Source organism: Sparus aurata, chromosome 1 (genome assembly GCF_900880675.1).
Source record: "Sparus aurata chromosome 1, fSpaAur1.1, whole genome shotgun sequence".
NCBI lineage: Eukaryota > Metazoa > Chordata > Actinopteri > Spariformes > Sparidae > Sparus > Sparus aurata.
The window spans coordinates 21,848,610-21,870,853 of record NC_044187.1 but is presented as its reverse complement, the minus strand read 5'-3'; the positions used below and the strand labels follow the sequence as shown (position 1 = coordinate 21,870,853).

Here is a 22,244-nt window from a genome sequence, read left to right as displayed (position 1 = left end):
AAGCAATTGCTTGGTTTGCTTGCCTTCTCGCGACGGGCCTGGATGGATTAGGGGTCCAGTGAAAACTGAGGTGAGCTTAAATACTTTTTTAAAAATAGGAAGTGTTTGCGGCATTGTTCTCTTACCAGGATCTAAAACATCTTTTATTATCACCTGTAGCTGCAGAAAATGACTGTGAATGTGAGTAGCAGAAGCCCGGAACCAGGTTAAGTAATTAGCTTTTCTGCAGATATCATCAGGATAATTGTCATTATAGTGTCAGTAGACACAGAGTTACGCGAGGGTTACGTACATCAGTCCATGTTGCTCTCTACAAATTAACCAGAGTATTAAAGCAGATCTTCATAGAGCTTTAAGATCTTATCCCAGACTTGGTATCAACAATACTATTTATTGCTGCACACTACTCTATCTAACGCATATGTGTGCAAAGTATGTGTTTTCTGTCTGTAGCGATATGTGCTCAGCCATGTGAAAGTCATGTCCAGTGTCTCATGGCCAACAGATCTGATAAAACTACACACGTGATAAAAACGCAAACACACATGTGCCGCACACTGAAGGACAGTTATGATGACATTAATGGGTGCATGAGTGTGTGCACTTCATGTCTGTGTGTAGTTTCCACATCTCAAGGTTTCACAGTCTTTCAGGCCGTTAAGTCTTAACATTTGAAAGTCTGTGTCACAGAGTAACAAAGCCACATTACATGAGCGTATAAATTGGTACTCTTTGACAGGTTCCCTGTGTTTTTGTTCTAGAGCTAAAATAAGTCAAATATTACAACTGCTGAATAACCGAAGGTACAAAGGTTGCACTCATGCCAATCTTCAGGAAAAGTTGACTGATCTCAATAAACCAGACTAGTCTGGCCTTGACAACCAACATGCTAACTTGTCCGTCAGTGGCCTTCATGGAGAAGCATGGAGGAAATAAATGACATGACCTCCATTTTCCTCCATGCTTTTACCCTTTTTTCCTGTAAAAAAAAAAGAAAAAGAAAAAAAGAAGGTTCCTCTCTGCTGCCTCTCTGGTATAACTTCCTATAAAAGATGCTTTATTAATTGCTAAAATACAGAAGTAGAAGTGTCATCATGAAGCCCGTAAAGGGAACATGAATGTTATCCCTTCACAATCAATTTGGGTCATCAGAGTGGAGCTTTCTCAGCCCCAAAAAGACTGAAAATGATCAGATTCATGTCAAATGCAAAAGCAGGCAGTTATCCACTTTCAGCAAGCATGGTGCGTCAGCGGGCATCTTTTTAGACGCCTGAGTCTCTTGTTTCATCTGTGTCTGTTTTGGGGACTTCAGGAGCAGCTGCCCTGCCCTTTGGACAGATGTTAACAGCTGGTTTTGAGTTGCTGCAGAAAACCAGGAGTTCCTAGAATTCAGGAAACCGAGTCAGACCCCCTCCCCCCACTTCTCTGTAAGACCTCCAACACAGACCTCACTGTCGAGGTTCTCTGTAAAACCACATTTACACATCCAAACACGTGCCAAGTTCCTTCGTCCTCCAAAATGGACACTGTACATACAACATAATCTTCAGTGTGCCAGCCAAGCCGTGTACTGAATAAACATAAGTATGAAGGGTAAAATAAGGTTGTTTATATCATGTGGAGAAAGAGTTTCTGTATTCGTTTATTCATTTGACCTTTCTGAGAAGTGAATCGAGGGGGATGTTTACTGTATATTTCATGTAATGTTGGAGGCACTGGGAGGGTGGGAAGGTCAAGTCAGGCCAAAGCAACATCTAAAAGTCCATGAAGTGATAATACATTTACGTTTTTAAACATTTCCTTTTATGAAAAAGTTTTCAATTCAAGGACATTTTTGAGAAAAGATAGATATATGTTTTAGATATTTGTAGTTCAAAAAGGTTGTCCTGCTACATGACAATGGTATGATGTCGAGACCGACCTGTGTATGTTTGAGACTTCCTCCTAGTGGTCGAACAGAGGCATTACATCTCATAGACACAGACAATGAAAGACGTATGAGCTGAAGAGTGGCCCAAAATCTAAATACCTGTCCGTTAAAACACTTTTGTCGTAACAATTCAAAATAAGACCCCAATGCAGACACACAGAGGCAGGCAAGTTGAAAACAACAAGTGAGCTTTAATGAGCTGATCTAGCTCCAGCTGCCCAGTGTGAAATCCAAAGTCCAAAACCCAAAACCAAAAGACAGGCAAAGGAAAGTCCAAGGAAAAAACTAAAGAGAAACACAAACAACCCAGAAAAATCACAAGGAACAAATCAGGGACACCAGGAACACATGAGGACTGAGGTCAGGGAGACAGGTGTGGGGGGGAATCAGACTGAGGAGGAGAACAGGAACACAAGAGGGAAACAGAATACTGGGAACACAGGTGAGCAGGAAGTAGAAATTGCATATAAGAATAAGAAGATAAGAATATAAACAGAAATTAACAAGATACCACTAACCAAAAAGCTAAACCATTAAGTTGGGAATATCAAAATTGAGCTGGAGTGCTTAAATACATCATATGAGTGCTGTAATGTTCATTATTGATCAATCTGCTGATTATTTCTTTGATTGTTTTAAGCGTCCACACAAAAAACAAAACAAATAACAAATAGCTTGTTTTTGTGCAACTTACTGTCTAAAACTCAAATATATTCAGTTTACTGTCACATAAGACAAATAAAAGAAGTAAATCCTCACATTCTTTTGCATTTTTGCTTGAAAAAAAGTGTCTCAAACCCCTTTATCAATGATCAAAAAACAGTTGTCAATTAGAGCTGCAGCAAAATGATTATTTTCAGCGCTGATTAATCCATTGATTATTTACTTGATTAATCATTTTAGTTGTTTGGTCTATAAAATGGCAAAAAAAACAAGTGAGCTGTAAATAAACTGATAAACTGCCTCCAGTGATGTCACTCAGTTAGTGGCATTGTGGGTAATGTAGGCACCAGGTTTTGCAAAGCAGTCCGCTAGTCTAGTATTTTACTCCTATAACACTGCTGGAGTCATTATGGTAGGTTAAGAAACAACAACATCAAATTGGATACAGCAGAACTAGAGGTTTTTTATTCCACACACACACATCCTTCTTCGTTTTCTTCCTACATTACCCACGATGCAACCTAGCTACCGAGTGACATCACTGGGGGTAATTAATCAGATTACATGCAACTTCCTCTGGATCCACAAAAGGCTTTATACTACTGTTTTCACATATGCAGCAGTGCTCCCCAAGACCTGTAAAAATGATGGAGTTACCCTTTAATCCTAGCAGCTCTAATGCAGGTTACTTTACAAACAAATGACTACTTTATTCAAGCATTAAATCATACAACTGACAACATTCACTCTTACTGTGATTTATTGTTACGTTTTGAGTTCCAGCGACAATGACGACAGCAACACAGACAAAGCCCAGTAATTTAGTGGAGGAGATGTCGATGCTTTGGTTGTATGTTCTTCACGCTAGTGATCTACCATCATGAAAAAAGTACAGTACTGAACTTGCGAGCTGTACACACGTGCATTGACGTTATACTCTAAAAATACTCTATACAGAATATCCAACACCGTACAGCCAAAAGGCGTTCACAAGCAGAGAGGAGCCGCTGTCCCTCTGGTCCTTTGTCTTGGAAATCAATAACTTAAAAAGTGCAAAGAAGAAGAAGTACATCAAACATGTTGTGAAAACCTAAAATCAGCAAACAACAACTCAAGGGGAAGCAATTAAAGTAACAGTACTTGGCGATAAATTACGACCTCATAATCCTTTAAGTCTAGAACAGTTATAAGTGCTTATATTGGAAGTGTAACAGGACAGCAGCAGCATGGTGGAGTAAGTTTTTGTACTGAACCATATATACAATATTTGGAAAACGACCTGAACTCAGCTCCATCAAACCTTTAGTCAAATGTCTGTGGTGAGTTGCTGAAGAGCTTCTGGGAAGTCTGGAGACACCCTGCAGCCACAGCGGGCTGGATTTCCAACTGAAACAGCCAGTGTGATGTACACACACCTCGGTAATCACAGTGGCTCCAATGTGGCTGACTGTCATTACAACACAGCTCCACCGTGAAACATGGGTGAAACATCAGGTTTGTTTACATGTTTGACCAGAGGGAAGGGAAGGTGAGGTAAGGTGGTAGCTTCACGCTGGGTGAAAACACAGCTCCGTCTAAAAACATTTACTGTTTACATTCAACCTTGTTTATCTCACCTCACTGGCTCCTGCCAGTTCTAACTCCTTAGGGTAGCTGAAAGAGGTTATGGGTGTGAATTGTGCAATCTTTGACAAATATAGACCTTGTAGGAAATGAAATGTCTTGTTACATGTTGTTAACAACTTAGTTACAGTACGTCAGAGTATAACTAATTAAACCTTTATCCTCCTAAAGGTGCAATTTGTAAGAAATGGCCAGAAGTAACTCCACAACTACAGGGAACAACATAACCACTCACTGAAGCTCACTAGTCTGTGGCCCTGGTGACTTGCTGCCATTAGCAAGTGGCTCAGTTAGCCAATGAGCTAAGTGGCAGTATTAGCTGACAGGAGTCAGTAAATATGTTTTACAATGGGTTAAGGAGGCAATTAAGCTCAACTTAGTTTGGTAAACGAGAGAAACTTGAATTCAGAAGGTGTAAAGTTGTACTTTTCTGTCAGTAAGGAAGATAAGCTCAAAAATATTTCCTTTCTTGTCACTTTGTGATTTTTTTTAACTTATAAAACTAAGTAGTAAACTCACATTTACAGCTGAAACTAGGGGAGTTATCTTGCACCAAAAAGTGGTGCTATGAGAGAGGCTAGGCTGGGGTTAGCTGATTAGAATGCTAATTCGCACTGACACTCTATTGATAACATTAGTTAGTTTTGGGGATTTTTGTAACTAAAATTCTGACCATATCTTACTTTGCTGCAATGTTTCTGCAGGATATTTAATAAGTAGAGCTTGGGACTCTCAGTAAAATGTAAATAATGAAAATTTAATAGCACAATCAACTTGGTTGAAATTGTATAAATATATTCGATAATCATTGAAGAGAGATTGAAAATCTCTTCAAACAGCAATTAAATGTACTAAATGGAAAAGAAAACTGAACTGCACAGTGTGTTAGTTGTGTTTGTAAACGGACAATAGTCCTCACTCGATTGTGTTTGTTCTTGTTTATCGCAGTGACCATTGCTGTTACGTGTCACAATATACTCTTATACTGATTATTGCCTCATCCCCAAGTTTTTCTCAGTCACTATCTTCATACACATCAGAACAAACAGATTAGACATCTGTACACAGACGATATTCTCAGTTAAACTGATCAGAATCTCTTGTGACATTGCAAATAAGGATAAAAAAGCTCCTCTGATCCATCTGTGAGACTTTTTCAGCAGAGAAACAGAGAAGCTTTAATGCAGGGACGTGCATACACACATTCATTTGTGTATTTTATGATATTAAGATAAGATAATCCTTTAATAGTCCCACAATAGGGACATTTGCAATGTGAACAGTTTCCATGTAATTTCCATGACTGGTTAAATAATAATAACACAGGATGTTTCTGTTCCTGTGTTGACAGTATTCAACAACCTTTCTATTTCAGTCCTGTCACATTTGACTGAGGGTGGATGGAGTTGACAGACTCGTGTTTTCATTACTCTATGTGCAGTGCTTTATGCTTCCTTCTCTCCCACATTACAGTACAGTTCAGGACTCCTCGTCAGTGGCACTGGGGGAGCGCTCCTGGAAAAGAGACGAAAAAGAAAACTAGAAAAGGTCGGCAGATCATCTGCGTGTTCACCTTGATTTTGACCTCAGAATAAGAGCTTTTATTAGTTGTATTAATGCTGAACTTTCAATGCTGTGTTTCCTCTATCCCTCTAAACTCTGTTAGTAATCTGTTTCCAACAACAAAGGTGAGCACAATTACCTCTTCCTGCTCATCCTCAGAGTCGTCATCACTAACGACAGGTTTGGCTCTGGTGCGTCCTGTTCGTCTGCTGCGTCCCTTCCCTCGATCTCCACCTTTATCCTTCCTTCCCAGACGAATCTTCACTTTCACTGAGCGAGCTGGAGACAATCAAACACACAAACCCACACATCTCTATGGAATGTTTATGGTGTCAGTAAGACTAAATAATCTAAAGCATGAAACAGCATTAGTGACAACGAGAGGTGAAACGTCCTCAAGAAACTGAAACACGTCCAGTTGCCTAGGATACAGCACTTAGCATTACCATGACCTGGATGACTGAGGACCATCAACAAATTAATGATATTATCATTAACATATGACTGAGTAGTTTTCCCCTCTGCCACTCTGCTCACGCAACATGTACATACTTTCGGACTCTGATCCTTCCTCCAGCTCGTCTTCCTCTTCCTCACTCTCCTCTCCCTCACTTTCCTCCTCCTTCTCGATCTTTTGCCTCAAACTGGTGAACACTGACTGGAGTACGATGGAGTCTTCATATATCTGCTCAAATCAGAGAAATAGGGTAGAAGACAAACTGTTTATAGTCAACAGTGTGTACATACGGGCAACACTAACAGAAGAATTATTAGTTCTTAAGCATCCACAGTTCATGTACGACAATATATACATATATGTATACACATATATACATATGTAAATACATATGTATGTATATATGTATGTATGTATGTACGTATGTATATATATATGTAAATACATATATGTATGTATATATATATATATGTAAATACATATATGTATGTATATATATATATATATATATATGGTGGAACTTGCAGGCATTATACATTTTAACTATATATATATGTATATATCTATATATCTGTATATCTATATATTTATATCTATATATATATATATATATATATATGTATATATGTATGTATGTATGTATGTATATATATGTATATATATGTATATATATATATATATATATATATATATATATATATATGTATGTATGTATATATGTATGTATGTATATATGTATGTATATATATATGTATGTATATATATATATATATATATATATATATATATATATATACATACATATATATATACATACATACATACATACATACATACATATATACTATATATATATATATATATATATATATATATATATATATATATATATATATATATATAAATATATAGATATAGATATAGATATACAGATATATAGATATATACATATATATATAGTTAAAATGTATAATGCCTTGCAAGTTCCACCATCAGATGTTTTTCATTTAATTATGGTGCCACATCCTTCAGAGTTAGTAGTAGTCATCCTAGTTTTAATTTCTGCAATGGACAAAGATACACACACTTCTAACTGGAAAGTATTCGGCAGAGAGAAGTGTTTGGCATTACTGTGAGTGAATACTGTGCACAGTGAGTCTCACCAGTGACCCCTCCAGGTTGAAGGTCTGAGCGTTTTGGAAGAGCAGCATGACGTCTCTCTCCAGGTCACCCAGACTGCGGTACCGATGACCTCGAATCCTCTCCTACAGTGAAGATACAGTTCATACATCACTTAGTAAACAAGATAAACTGACATATCATGTGCATTTGTTAACTTATTAATCCATAAATAATCAACACAGCAATCCTTTTCTGCTGCAGAGAACAAAAATCTAATTCTCTGATCTCACCTTGATCTTCCTGAAGTCCACAGGCTTGCGGATCAGTTCGTAGTATTCAGGCAGCTCTTTTCGAGACGGAAGCTGGATGAAGACCTCGCTCAGCTGACGCCCACTGGCACTACAGTAAGTGACATCATCAGGATTAGACAAAACACTCTGATAGTAAATGAAGAGTCTTTAGGTTTTGGACTGTTGGTTGGACAAAAGCAATTTGAAGATGTCACTTTGGGCTCTGGGGAATCATGATGAGCATGTTTGACATTTTATGGACTAAATGATTAATTGATTTACTGTGAAGATACTAGGAAGATGAATCGATACTGAATGATATGATACTGATATCTCATATGTTGAATTATTTCTCTTGCACACTCTCTGCTGATTAAAGTAGCATGACATTAAAAACTGTATATAAAATGTGAAAAAGAAACACCTGCTCAAATATAGTTCTCTTTATGTCACTCTCCAGTGTGTACTAGGATGTAGTAGTTTATGTAATAGTGTTGTGTATTTATAATTCTGTCATGGTTTAGATTTTTGGTTTAGCCATTTCCTGTTTTAATTTGTAGGTTCTCCCCTCATGTGTTTTACTTTACACTTCCTGTCTTTGTAGTTTTCCAGCCTGTTTTCTGTGTTCATCTGTGTTTCACAGGTTAATTAGTGCCTCTGTATTTAAGCCTGTTTTCCATCACTCTTTGTCGTTCTGCTTATGTCGTCCTGGTTTGTTTGCACTCTTGTATTTCTGTTCTGTTGCCAGATTTTAAATTACGTACCTTTTGTTTTTGTGGACTTCAGTTTCATTCTATTGAAGCTCACCTTTTGTTTTTCAACCTATCTGCCTCTGCATTTTGCGTTCGGATCGTATCTTTTTTAAAACATAAATATTTTGAATGTTGGATTTAATGATAAATGTATCAAACTCCGAGGTTTTGGAGAGACTAGAACAAGGGGTGTTTTGGCTTCTGTTAATTGTTTTAGGAAAAAAACACATTATTTGAGGCATTGCACATAAGCAGCTGTGGACACTTTGTCCAAGGATGTGTTCCATAACTTCTGTTTGAACCTTCAGTTGAAACTAAAATGTGATGGTCACATTTCACAACAGAGATGTTGCAGAAATCACGAGGCAGGATGTGATACAATGAAGCAATACTGTAAAATACTGCAGTAGAAGTGTAACTACTCATTTGTCATTCTCAGCTGTGTTTCACACATGATCTTTGAGTGTTGAAATGTTTCCATTTTTTCGGTCTGAAACAGTGGCCTCACACTCCTCACACTACAGCCAAAGCTCTTTGCTGCTACCTGTCTTTATACTTGATAACAGCATCCACAATTTTCCTCATCTTCTTTGTGAGGGCAGAGGGATTTGGGGAGAGTTTCTCAGCAGGCGGTCGTCCCCTCTTCCTCTGCCTCTTCCCATCTTCATCTTTGTCCCCTCTCCCTCGTCCCCCCGAGGAAGAGGAGGGGCCAGGGAGGTCCAGGTCACGGTCCCTCTTCCTCTTCCGGGTTGTCTTTTTGTGACGTACCTCTTCCTCCACCTCTTCCAGCGTGCCCTCCTCGATCGCCTGCATGGGAAAGACACAGACAGTCAGATTACAATAAAGCTATTTTATTTATTTTGTCTTTTTATTTATTTTTTTTACTTGACATCCACTGCCACTCAGCACTGTCCCATCCCCATGAGGCGAATCACCTTAAGCCACTGCTTCTCGGTCAGAGAATCGCTGTAGTCCACCTCCTTCCGCTGCCGAGAACCTCGTCCAAACATTTTCTCCTCCTCCTCCTCGCAGGTCAGCCGTTCAACCTCAGCATCGTCCTTCATAATCCACGTTGGCAGCTCGTCCTCCTCCATCAGACGAGGCTTTCGACGTGGGTTACGGGCATCCTCACGACGCCGGTCTAGATCCATACGCTGATGAAGGGATGGGAAGAAAAAAAGGCAAAATTACGGCTGTTGATGTGGACTTGTATGAGCTAAATTATCTACAAACCACTGACCATGAACTGGTCAAACTCCTCCTCACTCCTCGCGATCATCTGGTTGACCGTCTCATCGTCTGGCACCTCGTCCTCCTCCTGAATACAGCATACACACATTGGCAAGCAGCGCTTAAGAAATCACACTCTTTAAAACTGCGTGTTGCTGGTGCTTGAACACACATTAATGCGTAGACACACTTCCTGTCCCCAGACCTCGTCTTGCTCCTCGTGTTCCAGAATGGCCTGCAGGAAGGCCCTGCGCTCGTGGCTCGAAGATTTCTGGTCGAACATGCCAGCCTGGATGACCTTCTGGTCCACGTTCAGTTTGTACTTGGCAGCAGCCAAGATTTTCTCCTCCACACTGTTGACAGTGCAGAGACGCAACACACGCACCTCGTTCTGTTGGCCGATACGGTGAGCTCTGTCCTGGGCTTGCAGGTCCTGGGAAAGAGAATTTGTGGCCGGGATCAAATATTAATCTGAGAGAAAGGAGACGGTTGCCCAAGTCCACAAGCCGCATTAACATCGGTTGCACCTCACTTGTAGATGTGCATCCAATTTTTAGAACACCAACAAACTAAATACTGGCAATCAATCATAGTCTTGTCCTAAACTCTGGTTTCTGTGTTGTTGTGGTGGTCTCTCTTGTTAATTAAAACAAACGTGCATCACACCTGATGTGGGTTCCAGTCAGAGTCAAAGATGACCACAGTGTCTGCAGACTGCAGGTTGAGGCCGAGGCCTCCAGCTCTTGTGCTCAGGAGGAAGATAAAGTACTCCGACTCTGGGTCATTGAATGTCTTCAGTAACATTCCTCTATCCTCAGCCTTCGTAGTGCCTGAGATGTATGACGGTAAGGACAAGAGAAAACAGCAGGTGAGGAAATAAAAGAAAATACAAAACAAAGCAAGAAATGAGATTTCAGGGAAATACATGAATGAAATATGAAGGGCAAATACACAAACACTTGTGAAAGTAAACTGTCTCACCATCAAGGCGCAGATACTTGAAGCTGCGATAGGCAAAGTAGTCCTCCATGATTGTCATGAGTGAGGTCATCTGACAAAAGAGCAGCACTTTGTGGTTTGTAGCTCTCAGCTTTGGTAGGATTCGATCCAACACCTCAAACTTTCCTGATGCCCGATACAAGTCGGGACTAAAGAAAGGCAGGGGGATCAGGTTACAATTTGTCTGTGTGTGATCTTGAACTAAACCAGAATTATTACTTACCCCTGGACTATTCCACCAGAGAATCCTAAATGTTCAGAGAAGGATTCCTGCAAAAACAATAAAAACATTTATTCTGTAATTAAGTCAAACACAATCAAAAGGTTCATCTTATGGCCTTAATTTGAAGTCAATCATGTCTTGAAAAAGGAAAAATTAGAGATTTTCTACTTCGATCTCTGTGCATCTTAGATTGTACACTTGTGGTCAGTCACACACGGAGAGAAACGAAAACTGGAGACAAAAGGTTGTTGTACCTCTATTTGCTGGAACATGTAAGGGTGGTTACAGATCTTCCTCAGCTGCATGATGGTGTTCATCAGCGTCTTTGTGCCTCCTTTACCCTGGTAAACACAATGTGCACAATGCCTGTAATCACAGTTATATTCTTTCATTTCACAGTTATTCATAAAGGCTCGTACAAGGACATTCATCTAGACATCCGTTAAACCAATAAGTGTTTATAATTGAGAGCCAACGACCTTAAAATATCCAGTTTCATACTCTCATTTCATGTCAAGCATCTTGTGAGGCATCTTGTTTTTTGCTTCTAACTGCTTTATGAATTTCATTAAGTTTACTTCTGCTACAGATCACAGTGTACTGTATGTTCGACATCTCTCACCTAGGCCTGTTATCAAACTATCGTGCTGTACAACTATCATTTCCAGATGTGGCAGGTAAACATTTTAGTGGTAATTTCATTTTGGTGTTAGTTAAAAAGATGCCGCAGTCTAAATTCCCACAGTGCTGAAGTGTTTTTGCCCTCACCTTCTTGTCTTTCTCTGATCCATCCGTGAGCAAGACACCCTTGGCCTGCATGTGCCTGTACAGCACCCTCTGAAGAGACGACATGTCACACTTGATCACGTATTCCACCTATCAGATGGAAAGGAGAGACAAGTTGATCTAATGACAGAAGTGGACAACAACAGAGGAAAACAGAAGGCTCCGAGACATCAGTTTTGTCTTGGCATGTATCCTGAAAAAGATGAAACTTGCCTTCTCTGGAAGCTGTGCCTCCACTTCCTTCTTTAATCTGCGTAACAGGAAGGGGCGAAGCACTTTGTGGAGACGACGGATAATCAAGATGGTTTCCTCTTCATTCAGATCCACCTGGAGAGTAAAAGAAGGAGACATTTGAAAAGAAAGGCAGTTTGTACCTTCTGCCTGATGTCATCTCTCAAGGGCTCTCAAGAAGAAGTCCTGCACACCTTCTCTCCTGTCATGGCGAAAGGAGCGTTGAACCACTGTTCGAAGGTGCTGCAGCTCTTGAAGATGGTGGGCAGGAGAAAGTTGAGCAGTGCCCAGAGCTCAGGTAGTTTGTTCTGCAGCGGCGTTCCTGTCAGCAGGACTCGCCGTGGGGCCAGGTAGTGTGTGTTCAGAACCTGGGTCAGCTTACAGTGGTGGTTCTTCATACGGTGGCCTTCGTCTACGATCATGTACTTCCAACGAATCTGGAGAGCAGAGAGAGTCTCACAGATCGAAACCAACCAAAAACAGAGAGAGCTCATGAGGAAGATCTCTTGCCCAGTTTCTCCTCATGACACAAGCTGGCTGGGTTCCAAGCCTTTGAGCTACCACATGGGGAAAAACTTGTCTGAAGTACAACACCCACCTTTCAGCACAGTCAGGAAGCCTATATGACTACATGAGTGCAAAGCAGCATGACAGCCATAGAGGGCAGTGGGAGACTCGGTATACAGGCGGTGTCAGCACCTAGGAGAAAGCACTGAGACGCAGCACAGGGGGCGGTCAGATTGGCCACGGTCAAATACTTTGAGGGGACTTTGGGGATTTGGGGAGCGGGAGCTGACAAACAAAAACACAGGGCAACAAATAAGCAATGAAATCTTGTTGTATGCATGTGTAGAGAGGGATGAGTTATACTATGCCTGCCTGGGTGTGTTTGTGCATGTCCTTCTGCTTGTGTTTTCTTGTACATCCAAACTCACCTTGGCCAGTACTTGTTTGTCCTTGATGATGTACTCATAAGTAGTGAGCAAAACATTAAACTTTCCACTGCGCAGTTGGGGAACGAAGGCTCTTCTGGCAGCCGGAGACCCCTGAAAAACATTGTTTGTTTACAAAATGTAACTTTGTGGAGAAAGATCGATGAAAGATGGTATCTGACGATCTCGGATGAGACTAAACGATCAACTATCTTTTTCCAGGAAGTTACATTTTGTTGCTTTAATTCAGCATTTTATGATGAAAACAAGAATATAATGCACGCAAGAAAACACACAGTAAATTCTCACATTTAGTGTGCCGGAAAATAAAAACATTTATTTTGAGTGGTGTGAGTGTGAAACCTCACCTTGTAGGACACTTTCACGACTGTCGGTGCCCACTTATCAAACTCATACACCCAGTTAGAAAGAGTTCTGTCAAAGACACACAGCTCAGTTACCATTCCATCAAATTAGTAGTGTTTGCAATGTAAAACTAATAATGTTGCAGCATTGGCTCACGAGAGGGGTACAATGATGAGGTAGGGTCCATTGAGCCGCTTGTGCTCCATGAGGTACGTGATGAGGGCGATAGTCTGGATGGTTTTTCCCAGACCCATCTCATCCTGCCAGGATCCCATTCAGGTTATTGTTGTAGAGTGAAACCAGCCACTCCAGACCTTTAATCTGACAGACAAGGAAGTGAGAAAGTCAGTTTAACGTGACAAATCAACAATATTACGTAGTTTATTTAATTGTACTTGTTTACCTGATACTGTTTGAGTTGTCCATTTATTAACAAACTGGACTGTTTTTCCACCTTCTCTGTGACAGCGTGAGCCACAGAGTAATAAGATTGGAGCCCTCGGGCGAATGCTGCACCGCTGTATTCGTCATCGACATCCTGTTTAGCATTTCTGCAGATACACATAAGAGTTTTGTAACATCTTTTGATCACCTGCATTATAAATGTATTCAAATGTAGTTCTCCACATGTGTGCTCACTCAATGATGTGTCTGACGTCCACCTCCGACACGTCTTCGCTGTCAGGGTCTGTAATCTTCTTCTTTTCCTCCACCGGAGTAGCCGATGGCTGAGGCTCCTCCTCGTCCTCCTGCCAGACAGCTGGTCAGTGATTGGAGCAGTGAATAGGAAACTGGCTTCAAACATCGTCTTTTAAAACTACCCACCTCCTCCTCTTCCTCCTCCTCACTGTCTTCACTGTCTGAGCGGGGTGCCACCTCGTAACTGGACAAAATACATGCACGCTTAAATTAAATGAACAGAACTCCTAGCTGAACATTTCAACCATGCTAGCTAGTCTTTGTGAGGCTGTGATGGTCATAACATATAGGGATGGTTGATAGCTGGAAAGAGTAGCGTTGAGAGTAAAACTGTGTGGCTGAAGACAAAGCTATGTTTTAGCTAAAACCAAAGGTTTATCGTCTTTACAACTCAACTTTCATCAGGCTGAGCTGTACTTCAGGGTTAATAGCCTTTAAGCTGTTGTAACATTTAGAAATTAATGTACTAATGTTTAGCAATCTAATATTTATCAAACTATACTATCATACAGGTAGCACGGTGAATAACTAACAATTAGCCTGTTAGCTAATGTTTGGCAATTGAATATTTACCACATTAACAAACAGTTAGCATATCAACTAACATGCAGTTAGCATTTTAGCTAATGTTAAGCAATGTAATGGTAATTACATACAGTTAGTACATTAACTAACATCTAACTTATAGCTGTGAGCTTGTTTCGCTAATGATTGGCATAATAATATTTATCACATTAACATACAGTTGGCATATTAACTAACTAACAAGCAGTTAGCATGTTAGCTAATGCTCAGCACGCCAACAGGAGATATGCTTGTTAAGTAACTTTAAAAAGTAGAGTTTGTTAACAGGCTGATAGTCTGATCCAAATGTAATATTTTGATATTTACATTTCTGCGTGGATTCAGCGTTTCAACATGCATACATTTCACCAAGTCAGGCAGCATCAATTTATGCTAACCAAGGTTTAAACCTGTTGATGATGCACAATGAAAAGTCACCATGGACCAGAGACATACCCTCTCTGGGTCATGAAGTTTTATGGAACTTCACCCACTGACTAGATTAAGCATTTCAGTCAACAGACCAACAGACTGATCAACATTACTGCACCTGCAGCCACACCACTTCTCCCTGAGGCTAAAAAGACCCCTCTTCTCCACAGGCACAGACAAATCATGCCTTCTCTCTCTAGCCAGTCTCACCCAGGGTTCATCTCCAGCCAGGTATCCAGCTGTCCGGCTTTAGGAGCGTCCAACCCCGTCAGGATGTTCCCACTGTCTACATGGATGACCTTCACAGGCAGGTCACTCATCTGACTCGTCTCATCCAGAGGCTGCAGGGGAGGATGAGAGTTCTCTGTTGTACTGGGTAGTTTGGACTTGGTTTAAATAGAGGCGAAATTAAATAAGACAAAGCTTCAGACAGTATTCCAACAGTATCCATTCATTATGATGCAGTAGTGAAACCTGTATGAGTATTATTTCTACACACTATTGTATTTTCTCTTTCCGGTTGCTTTGTGTTCATCACACCGTTTTACATTATTGGAATGTAACTTTTATAACTGATCACCTTTTGCATCAAAAGCCAGAGACCTGTATGTATATATTTAGTGATGTTTGATCAAAATGTTGTGCCGTAACCGTGAACTTAAAAGCAGTACAGGAGCAATTTACAGTGGCACGTCTGAGGTTTACTTTTTGCCATGACAACACTGAAAAGCTAATCGTGAGCCCCTGAAGCTTGCGTGAAACTCGATCTAATGTTTTAAAGGAGGTCTCCATAGAGACAAGAGACAGTAACAAAACAAAGAATCGGGTTTGCATTTGTGAACGCAGCCTTTTTAAAGAGCAAGTAGACATCTTAATAAACAGCATGAGGGCTGCAACTTATGATTACTTTCATTGCTGCTTAATCTGTTGATTGTATTCTGCATTAACTGATTATTTGTTTGGTCTATAAAATGTCAAAAGCCAAAAATGATGACCTTAAATATCTTGTTTAGTCTACAACTCAAAGATATTCAGTTTACTGTCATAGATCGATTAATTGATTGGCAAAATATTTATCGATGAATGTAATAGTCTAATTAATTTTTTGGTTAATCGTGCAGCTCCAAACAGAATCAGTGACTGCTTTAACCACTCCTTCCTGACTGGAATAGATTACATTTATCTTTACAACAACACAACACTTCATCTGCTCACCTCTCCATCAGGACCCATGGAAGGAGTCTGACCCTCTGCAGTCTCCATCTGCAAGTCAAGAAGAAGTTGACTAATCCCAACACAGGTCACATACGACAATCAGGTGTAGAAGTCATTAATGATCAGAAATCACAACCACAGCTGTTGTAGCTGACTGAATAAATCAGTCTTTTCTCTACCTTCTTCTTTTTCTTCTTCTTCTTCTTTTTTTCCTTGAGAGCCTGCGCCGCTTTGTGGGCTCTGACCAGCTCGGTGAGGTTGGCGACATACTCGTCCGTCTGCTGCAGCAGGTAGGCCAGACGTTTGTCCTTCTTCTGGTCAATCAGTTTACGATAGCCTTCCTCATCCTCAGCCTGGGAGGACCGACAGATATGCAGTGTGTGAAGTGAAGTAGGATGTGCATACAGTCTTGTTATTCATCTGCATGCTTGTGTAACTGTATCTTCTTACCATAAGCCTCCTCATCCTCTCTTTCTCAATACGCTCATTCTCTTTCTTCTGCTCACGTTCAGTGTTGGCGTGGTAGGTGGCCACAGCTTTGGTCAGTTTCTGCATTTTGCCTGTGATGGAGCGATGGTACTCTTTGAAGTCTTTGGCGTGCTGCAGGATGCTGTTAAGGTACTCCTACGATTAGAGTGCATGTTTGGGTGAAGGACAATTCAGACAAAACAAAGGAGAAAATACCCCTTTGAATCTTTTCACAGGTGACGTCACAACCATCCTCTACCTGATGTTTCTGCCTGCGTTTGCGCTCTTGCTCAATCTTCTGCTGTTTCTCCAGTTTCTCCGTGATGCGGGCCTCGCGCAGAGACTGGCGCTTGCTTCGCTTGTAGGCCTTGGCGTCAAGGGCAGTCTCTAGAGCTGTGTCACGACGCATACACACCACCACCTCTTGACGGAGCTGTAGACAAAGATACAATCATGGACTCATTAACACCAGCACCACTGAAAGCATGCAGAAATGTGATGTTGTGCAGGTTAAAGGTGAAAATGTGAAGCTTGGTTATGAAGTGCGTTGCTTACCTGCCTCTGGAAGTTAAGCAGTCGGAGGGCTTTGAGCTCTATGGTTGCTTTGGTACGTAAATCACCAGCCAGAGAGCCTGGCAGGTTCTCCAGTTCAGCGATGCGATGAGTGATACGAGCCTGTAACCTGATGGAGCAAACAGCACTCAGCTGCTGTTATTTCTCTTCAGACTGAAGCTGCTACAGTCATTTTCTACCCCAGTAAAAGTAAATGACATGGAGGCCGTGGCATACCTGTACTCCCTCTCCTGCAGTATCTCCACTGGGTCTAGGCCGCAGGGTTTCTGGATGGGGGTAATACGGTTCTGCTTGGCGTGGTAAGGCATCATGGGAGTAGGCTGTGCCGGCTGACCAGGGGACTGGGTCTGTGGAGGCATTACCGGGGAGGCAGCAGGAGGAACTGAAGGAGGAGCAGGAGAGGGCCGGCCAGTCGGCTGAGGGGGAATCAGCTTTTGCGGTGCGTTGGAGGGCGCTGCTGCATTCACCATGGGGCCTGGAAAGAAGTAAGGTTTTGGTGTGAAGAAGTTCAATATTCAATATATGTTATTTTCATTTAATGTTTTGTGATTCCCCTATAGTTGTTTTTGGTTGTGTTCCACCGGCTTTTTAAGCGACATTTAGACCAAAAGAAACTAAAACCTAAAATCGCCCGCTGAACAGGAAGTTTGGCATTTTTATGTTTGAAGGTTACCTGTGGAATTTATGACCACTGACTGCACTATGGATCAGTGTTTTTAAGAGTGGGTCACTGTACTGTCTGTGTTATGCGAACGTGTGTTGATGAACATGCAGACGTAGTGGTTTCATGCTTTTCAGTTGATCAGCCTTTGGTGGCTGATGCACCAACAAAGACAGGGAAGAAGAGGACTTCTGGAAAGTCAACGAGGATATAAACAATGGAGGATTTGAAATATATGAAAGATCTGCTTTGAAAAAGTTTTATGAGAAACTCAATGTGCTCAACAGGTTTTTTGGGCCTCAAGGAGACACAGTTTTTGTTTGTTTACGTTAAAACTCATTGTGAAAATCTCACAATGACTGTCTTTATAGGTGAATTAGATTGGGTCAACAGTGGGAACCTAATACTTAAACCAGAAACTCTTATCATTGTAATAAAAAAACAAAATCCTAAATTTAGACTTCGATAAAGGGCTAAAACTGACTTCATGTATTGTCATACGAACATACAGTTTTAAGGCTATAATTTTCTTACCTGTATTAGTAACTACTTGTATCTAACAAATCTCCCTAAGCTGCTCTTCCTCTTATATCAGAGTTAGGTCTATGCATTCTAGTTCAATAGTGGCTGACAGGTTTCACAAGGTCTTACAGTGGCACCACACACCTTCCGGCCAGGACTTGGGGGGTCCGTTTGGGTTTTGTCCCTGCATCCCAGCTGAAGTACCCGATGGGCCTGGAGGAGGCATGTTTGGACCCATCATTCCTAAAGAAATAAATAAGCACAAATTCTCCCAAGATAAGCGGCGCATTTAAAATGTATATTTTGAAATGTGAGGCTAGGACTGTGGCTGCTCACCACAGGATGAAAATGCAATGTAACACACAGGTTTAAAGATCGTAGGATATAGCTTGGTATTCCAGACATTTCCTATCCATGCTCACCATGAGCTCGACTGTAGCCTGAGCCCATTGGCCCGGGCCCTGGTCCTACTGGTCCACCCCCTGGTCCACCTCCAGGTCCAGGAGCCAGGCTGGACATGGGCTGTGGCTGCTGCATACCAGGCATCGGCCTCTTCCCCTGGACAGCCATCTGGAGCTGGTCTGGCAGGGGCTGTCCTCTGGCCAGCATCTTATAAGCCATGATCTGGGCTCTAAGTTGGTGCAGTTGGTTCTGGTTGAAGGGAGTAGGGCCTGTCGGGCCTCCAGAATCAAGGCCGGATCCGAGGCTAGGGACAGTGGAGGCCAGACTGGGTCCAGGGCTGGGGCCTGGTCCCGAGCTCCCTGGAGGGCCAGGCCGGTTAATAGGACCCAGAGTGTGTTGATCTCCACTGGGGCCATCTAAAGGTGTAGAGGCAGATCCTGGGCCACCAGAAGACGAAGACGAAGAGGATGATGGGATAAGAGGTCCAGAGGGAGGACCGTTTGAAGGGACAGGACTGGAGTGGTCAGAGCCTCCTAATGGAGAGTGGTAACCTGGAAGAGACAGACAGGACGATGATGGGGGTGATGGGTGAATGCAGCAGACATTTACTCACCTGGATGAGTCATATGACATTTTGGGAAACAAGCTTATTTTCTTTCACATGGGGCACAGTGACTTCCTGGAGTTTTGTTGTCACTGTGAGGGTGCTTGGCAACCATAGGAGACTCTAGGAAGTTACTGACCAAGAAATACTTCAAAAACCTAAAACCACAAATGTAGTTTGTAGTTTGAAGTTCATATTACAGTCACAAGATATAACATGTTCATTAGTGAGCTTTGGAGGTGCTGGAAGGTGAATGTTGTCACCTTTGAATGGAGCCAGGCTAACCGTAATCCTGTTACCATGCTTTATGCCAAGCTAAGCTGTAGATTCAAATTTACCATAAAAACATGAGAGTGATATCAATCCTCTCATGTAACTCTTGGCAACAGTGATTTCCCAAACTTCTTCTTGAACAGAAGCCTGCAGCACAGCCTGATGAGCAATGAGCTATTCCCAAACACATCCCTCTAGACTGTTGTTTCATAATTTGTGTTAACTCTGAATCACAATGCTAAGCCTGTCTGTCTGATTGTATTGCTTCACTCTATGTATCACCTCATTGCAGCCAGCTGCATGCAAAGTCCAAACTGTTAAGTCCTCCTTTGTTAAGGCTGACCTGAGCTGCAGCACTATATGATTTGCAGTTTCTGATACTAAAAGAAAGACTTGGAAAACAGTGTCTCATTTCACACTTTCATGACCACAGAGACACTCCCAATGAGCCAACCAGGCTGCATGACTACACCATCACATCCAGTATGTGTCACACCTAAAGCACACAACTTGCATTACACAATGCTCGAAAGGATTGAATTGCTTAAGATACAGCTTTGTAGCATGTCTACCTTGCGAGTGTTGGTCCAGGGGACTGGGTGGGGGGCCCATACCGCTGTGCCCGCCCTGTCTCATAGACAGTCCCTTAATCTGGCTGAAGCGGCTCTCCTCACTCATGCTCTTCTCATGCAGGCTCTCCATGGGCTGTGGGAGAAATCAACTCTGTCATAATCAGTCCCTGTGGTAGAATTATTAGGTAGCTGCAGCTTGGGAAAAAGGACATTTAAGGGGCTCTAAGTGACGATTTGTTTTGATTTACACATATAAATCACTTTTTTATCAGCTGTATGTGAGCGGACTGTAACATGAGGTGAAAAGTGGGACCTTCTCCGTCTGCCTCGGCTGCCTATATTAGCCTGTGGGCGATGTTTTAAAGTTGTTTAATGCTGCTGGACTGTGGATTCTTTTGTGAAAGACTCTGTGTGAAGGATTTTCCACGACAGTACAAAGATTAATGTTCCAGAGGGCCTCTTCTCAGTGTTCACAGAGAGCAACAGCAGCTAAAGTTAGTCCACTAGCATAAACTGAGCAGAGGTTCCATAGAGCCCCGTCAAAAAAAATGACATAAAGACAGTACTATTATATAAAAATGTAATGAGTTGTAAGGTAATGACAGTGACAACCTGAGCACATGTCACATGGTATGTTTGTGTTCAGTGTATAAATGTGTCCATTATGGAAGCTTTAATGAACATTGTAAGTGGCTTAACTTTCCTATACACCGAAAAAAATAATAAGATTATGACTTGAAAACCAATTTAAGGTGAATCTTGCATTCAAACATGTCCACAGATGATGAGTTTTATGTTTTGCTGTGGAGTTTACTTGCTCAAGCTGCATGATACACACTAACGATCACCTCCTTGTGATGTGAGTGTGATGTCTAAACTACTTTATATGTAAAAACGAGCCTAAAATTGTGACATATGGATTTAAAAATAGCTGCTGACACTCTTTTAATCAATTCCTTAAGGACTGAAATTAACGGATGTTGGGTGTCTCGGTGGGTAGATACTTACTTTGTGCAGAGGGTGCAAGTTGTCCTGACCGTATCCAGACGGCCCGGGCTGGGAGTGCCCAGAGGAGGGAGGGCCGGGGCTGGGGCCCATCATACTGTGAGAGGAGCCCGGTGAGGGCCCGGGGCTGGGGCCCAGCATGGCCCCAGGGGAGGGACCTGGACCAGGTGAAGGACCTGGGCGAGGGGTGCCTCCCATGGGGGGATCTGGCGTCGACATCGCCCTGGATCTCCTGCTCCCACCTGAGCAGCAGGGACCTGATAGAAAGGAGAGAATTGACAGAGGGAGAGTGGTGAGTTAGTGACAGAGAGGAGGAGATTATCTGTGCAGTAGAAGTGTGACAACTATGCAAAGGTTAATAATCTCAATCTGCGTTCATTCAGTGGTTTGATTAGAGAAAACTTTTGAAAATATCTTGACAGTGAAGCTGCACATGTGCCTTCACCTCTGCTTTTTCTGATAAATTAAGTGGGTTCACAATCTTTGCAGAATATAGGTGAATTTAGTCAAACACCTATCAGATGAAGGCATTCTCCTTCTGCGCTGCACCAAATCACCCGTTGCGCGTATATACAATTACAGCTGCAGGGTCTACCGCTGCACTCGCACTCAACACGGGGAAATACTGTAAATTATGCACATGAGTCCATGCTACAGAGAATCTGCTCACTCGGACCATCAAAGAGTGTCTCGTTAAATATAAAAAAGGGGAATGGCGGACTGTGGTTGTGCGACTGACCTACCCGCATCAACAGGACAGGCTGTCCTGCGTGAAATGTCTGCGCTCCCGACTTTAGATTTGTGGGAGATATAAATAACGCAGCAGTTGTCGCAATTAGTCCACTCACCCTCTTTGTAATCTGCCTTCAAGCGTTGATTTGTTTCACCGACGTGGCTCGAGCGCCCCCTCCACCGCTCCTATGACCGAATGTCTAGTCACGGCTGCCTGGCAACGCGCATGCGCGCGCAGCCACAGCCGGGCTGTACTAGCACAGTTTATCGCCTCTGGACTATTTGGTTTGTTTGTAAATGCTCAGATAATCTCCCATGTTAACTTTCATTATACATCGAGAATACACGAATACGA

General features: G+C 42.0%; 1 protein-coding gene across 1 annotated transcript; it reads right to left on the bottom strand.

The window, feature by feature from the left end:
* Positions 1–2,101: 2,101 nt before the first annotated feature.
* On the bottom strand, positions 2,102–21,376 carry smarca4b (SWI/SNF related BAF chromatin remodeling complex subunit ATPase 4b). The gene is given in 34 exon segments (XM_030414065.1): positions 2,102–5,731; positions 5,919–6,058; positions 6,332–6,464; positions 7,400–7,501; positions 7,649–7,757; positions 8,945–9,207; positions 9,336–9,554; positions 9,641–9,718; positions 9,836–10,063; positions 10,297–10,460; positions 10,612–10,778; positions 10,853–10,899; positions 11,107–11,193; positions 11,621–11,728; positions 11,852–11,965; positions 12,064–12,306; positions 12,805–12,915; positions 13,170–13,236; positions 13,324–13,427; positions 13,429–13,488; positions 13,571–13,718; positions 13,807–13,916; positions 13,993–14,050; positions 15,073–15,203; positions 16,078–16,125; positions 16,257–16,430; positions 16,528–16,701; positions 16,805–16,978; positions 17,101–17,227; positions 17,335–17,593; positions 18,446–18,544; positions 18,724–19,254; positions 20,153–20,285; positions 21,161–21,376. Coding segments are annotated over 34 exon segments (4,962 nt in total). The 3' UTR covers positions 2,102–5,695.
* Positions 21,377–22,244: the final 868 nt, after the last annotated feature.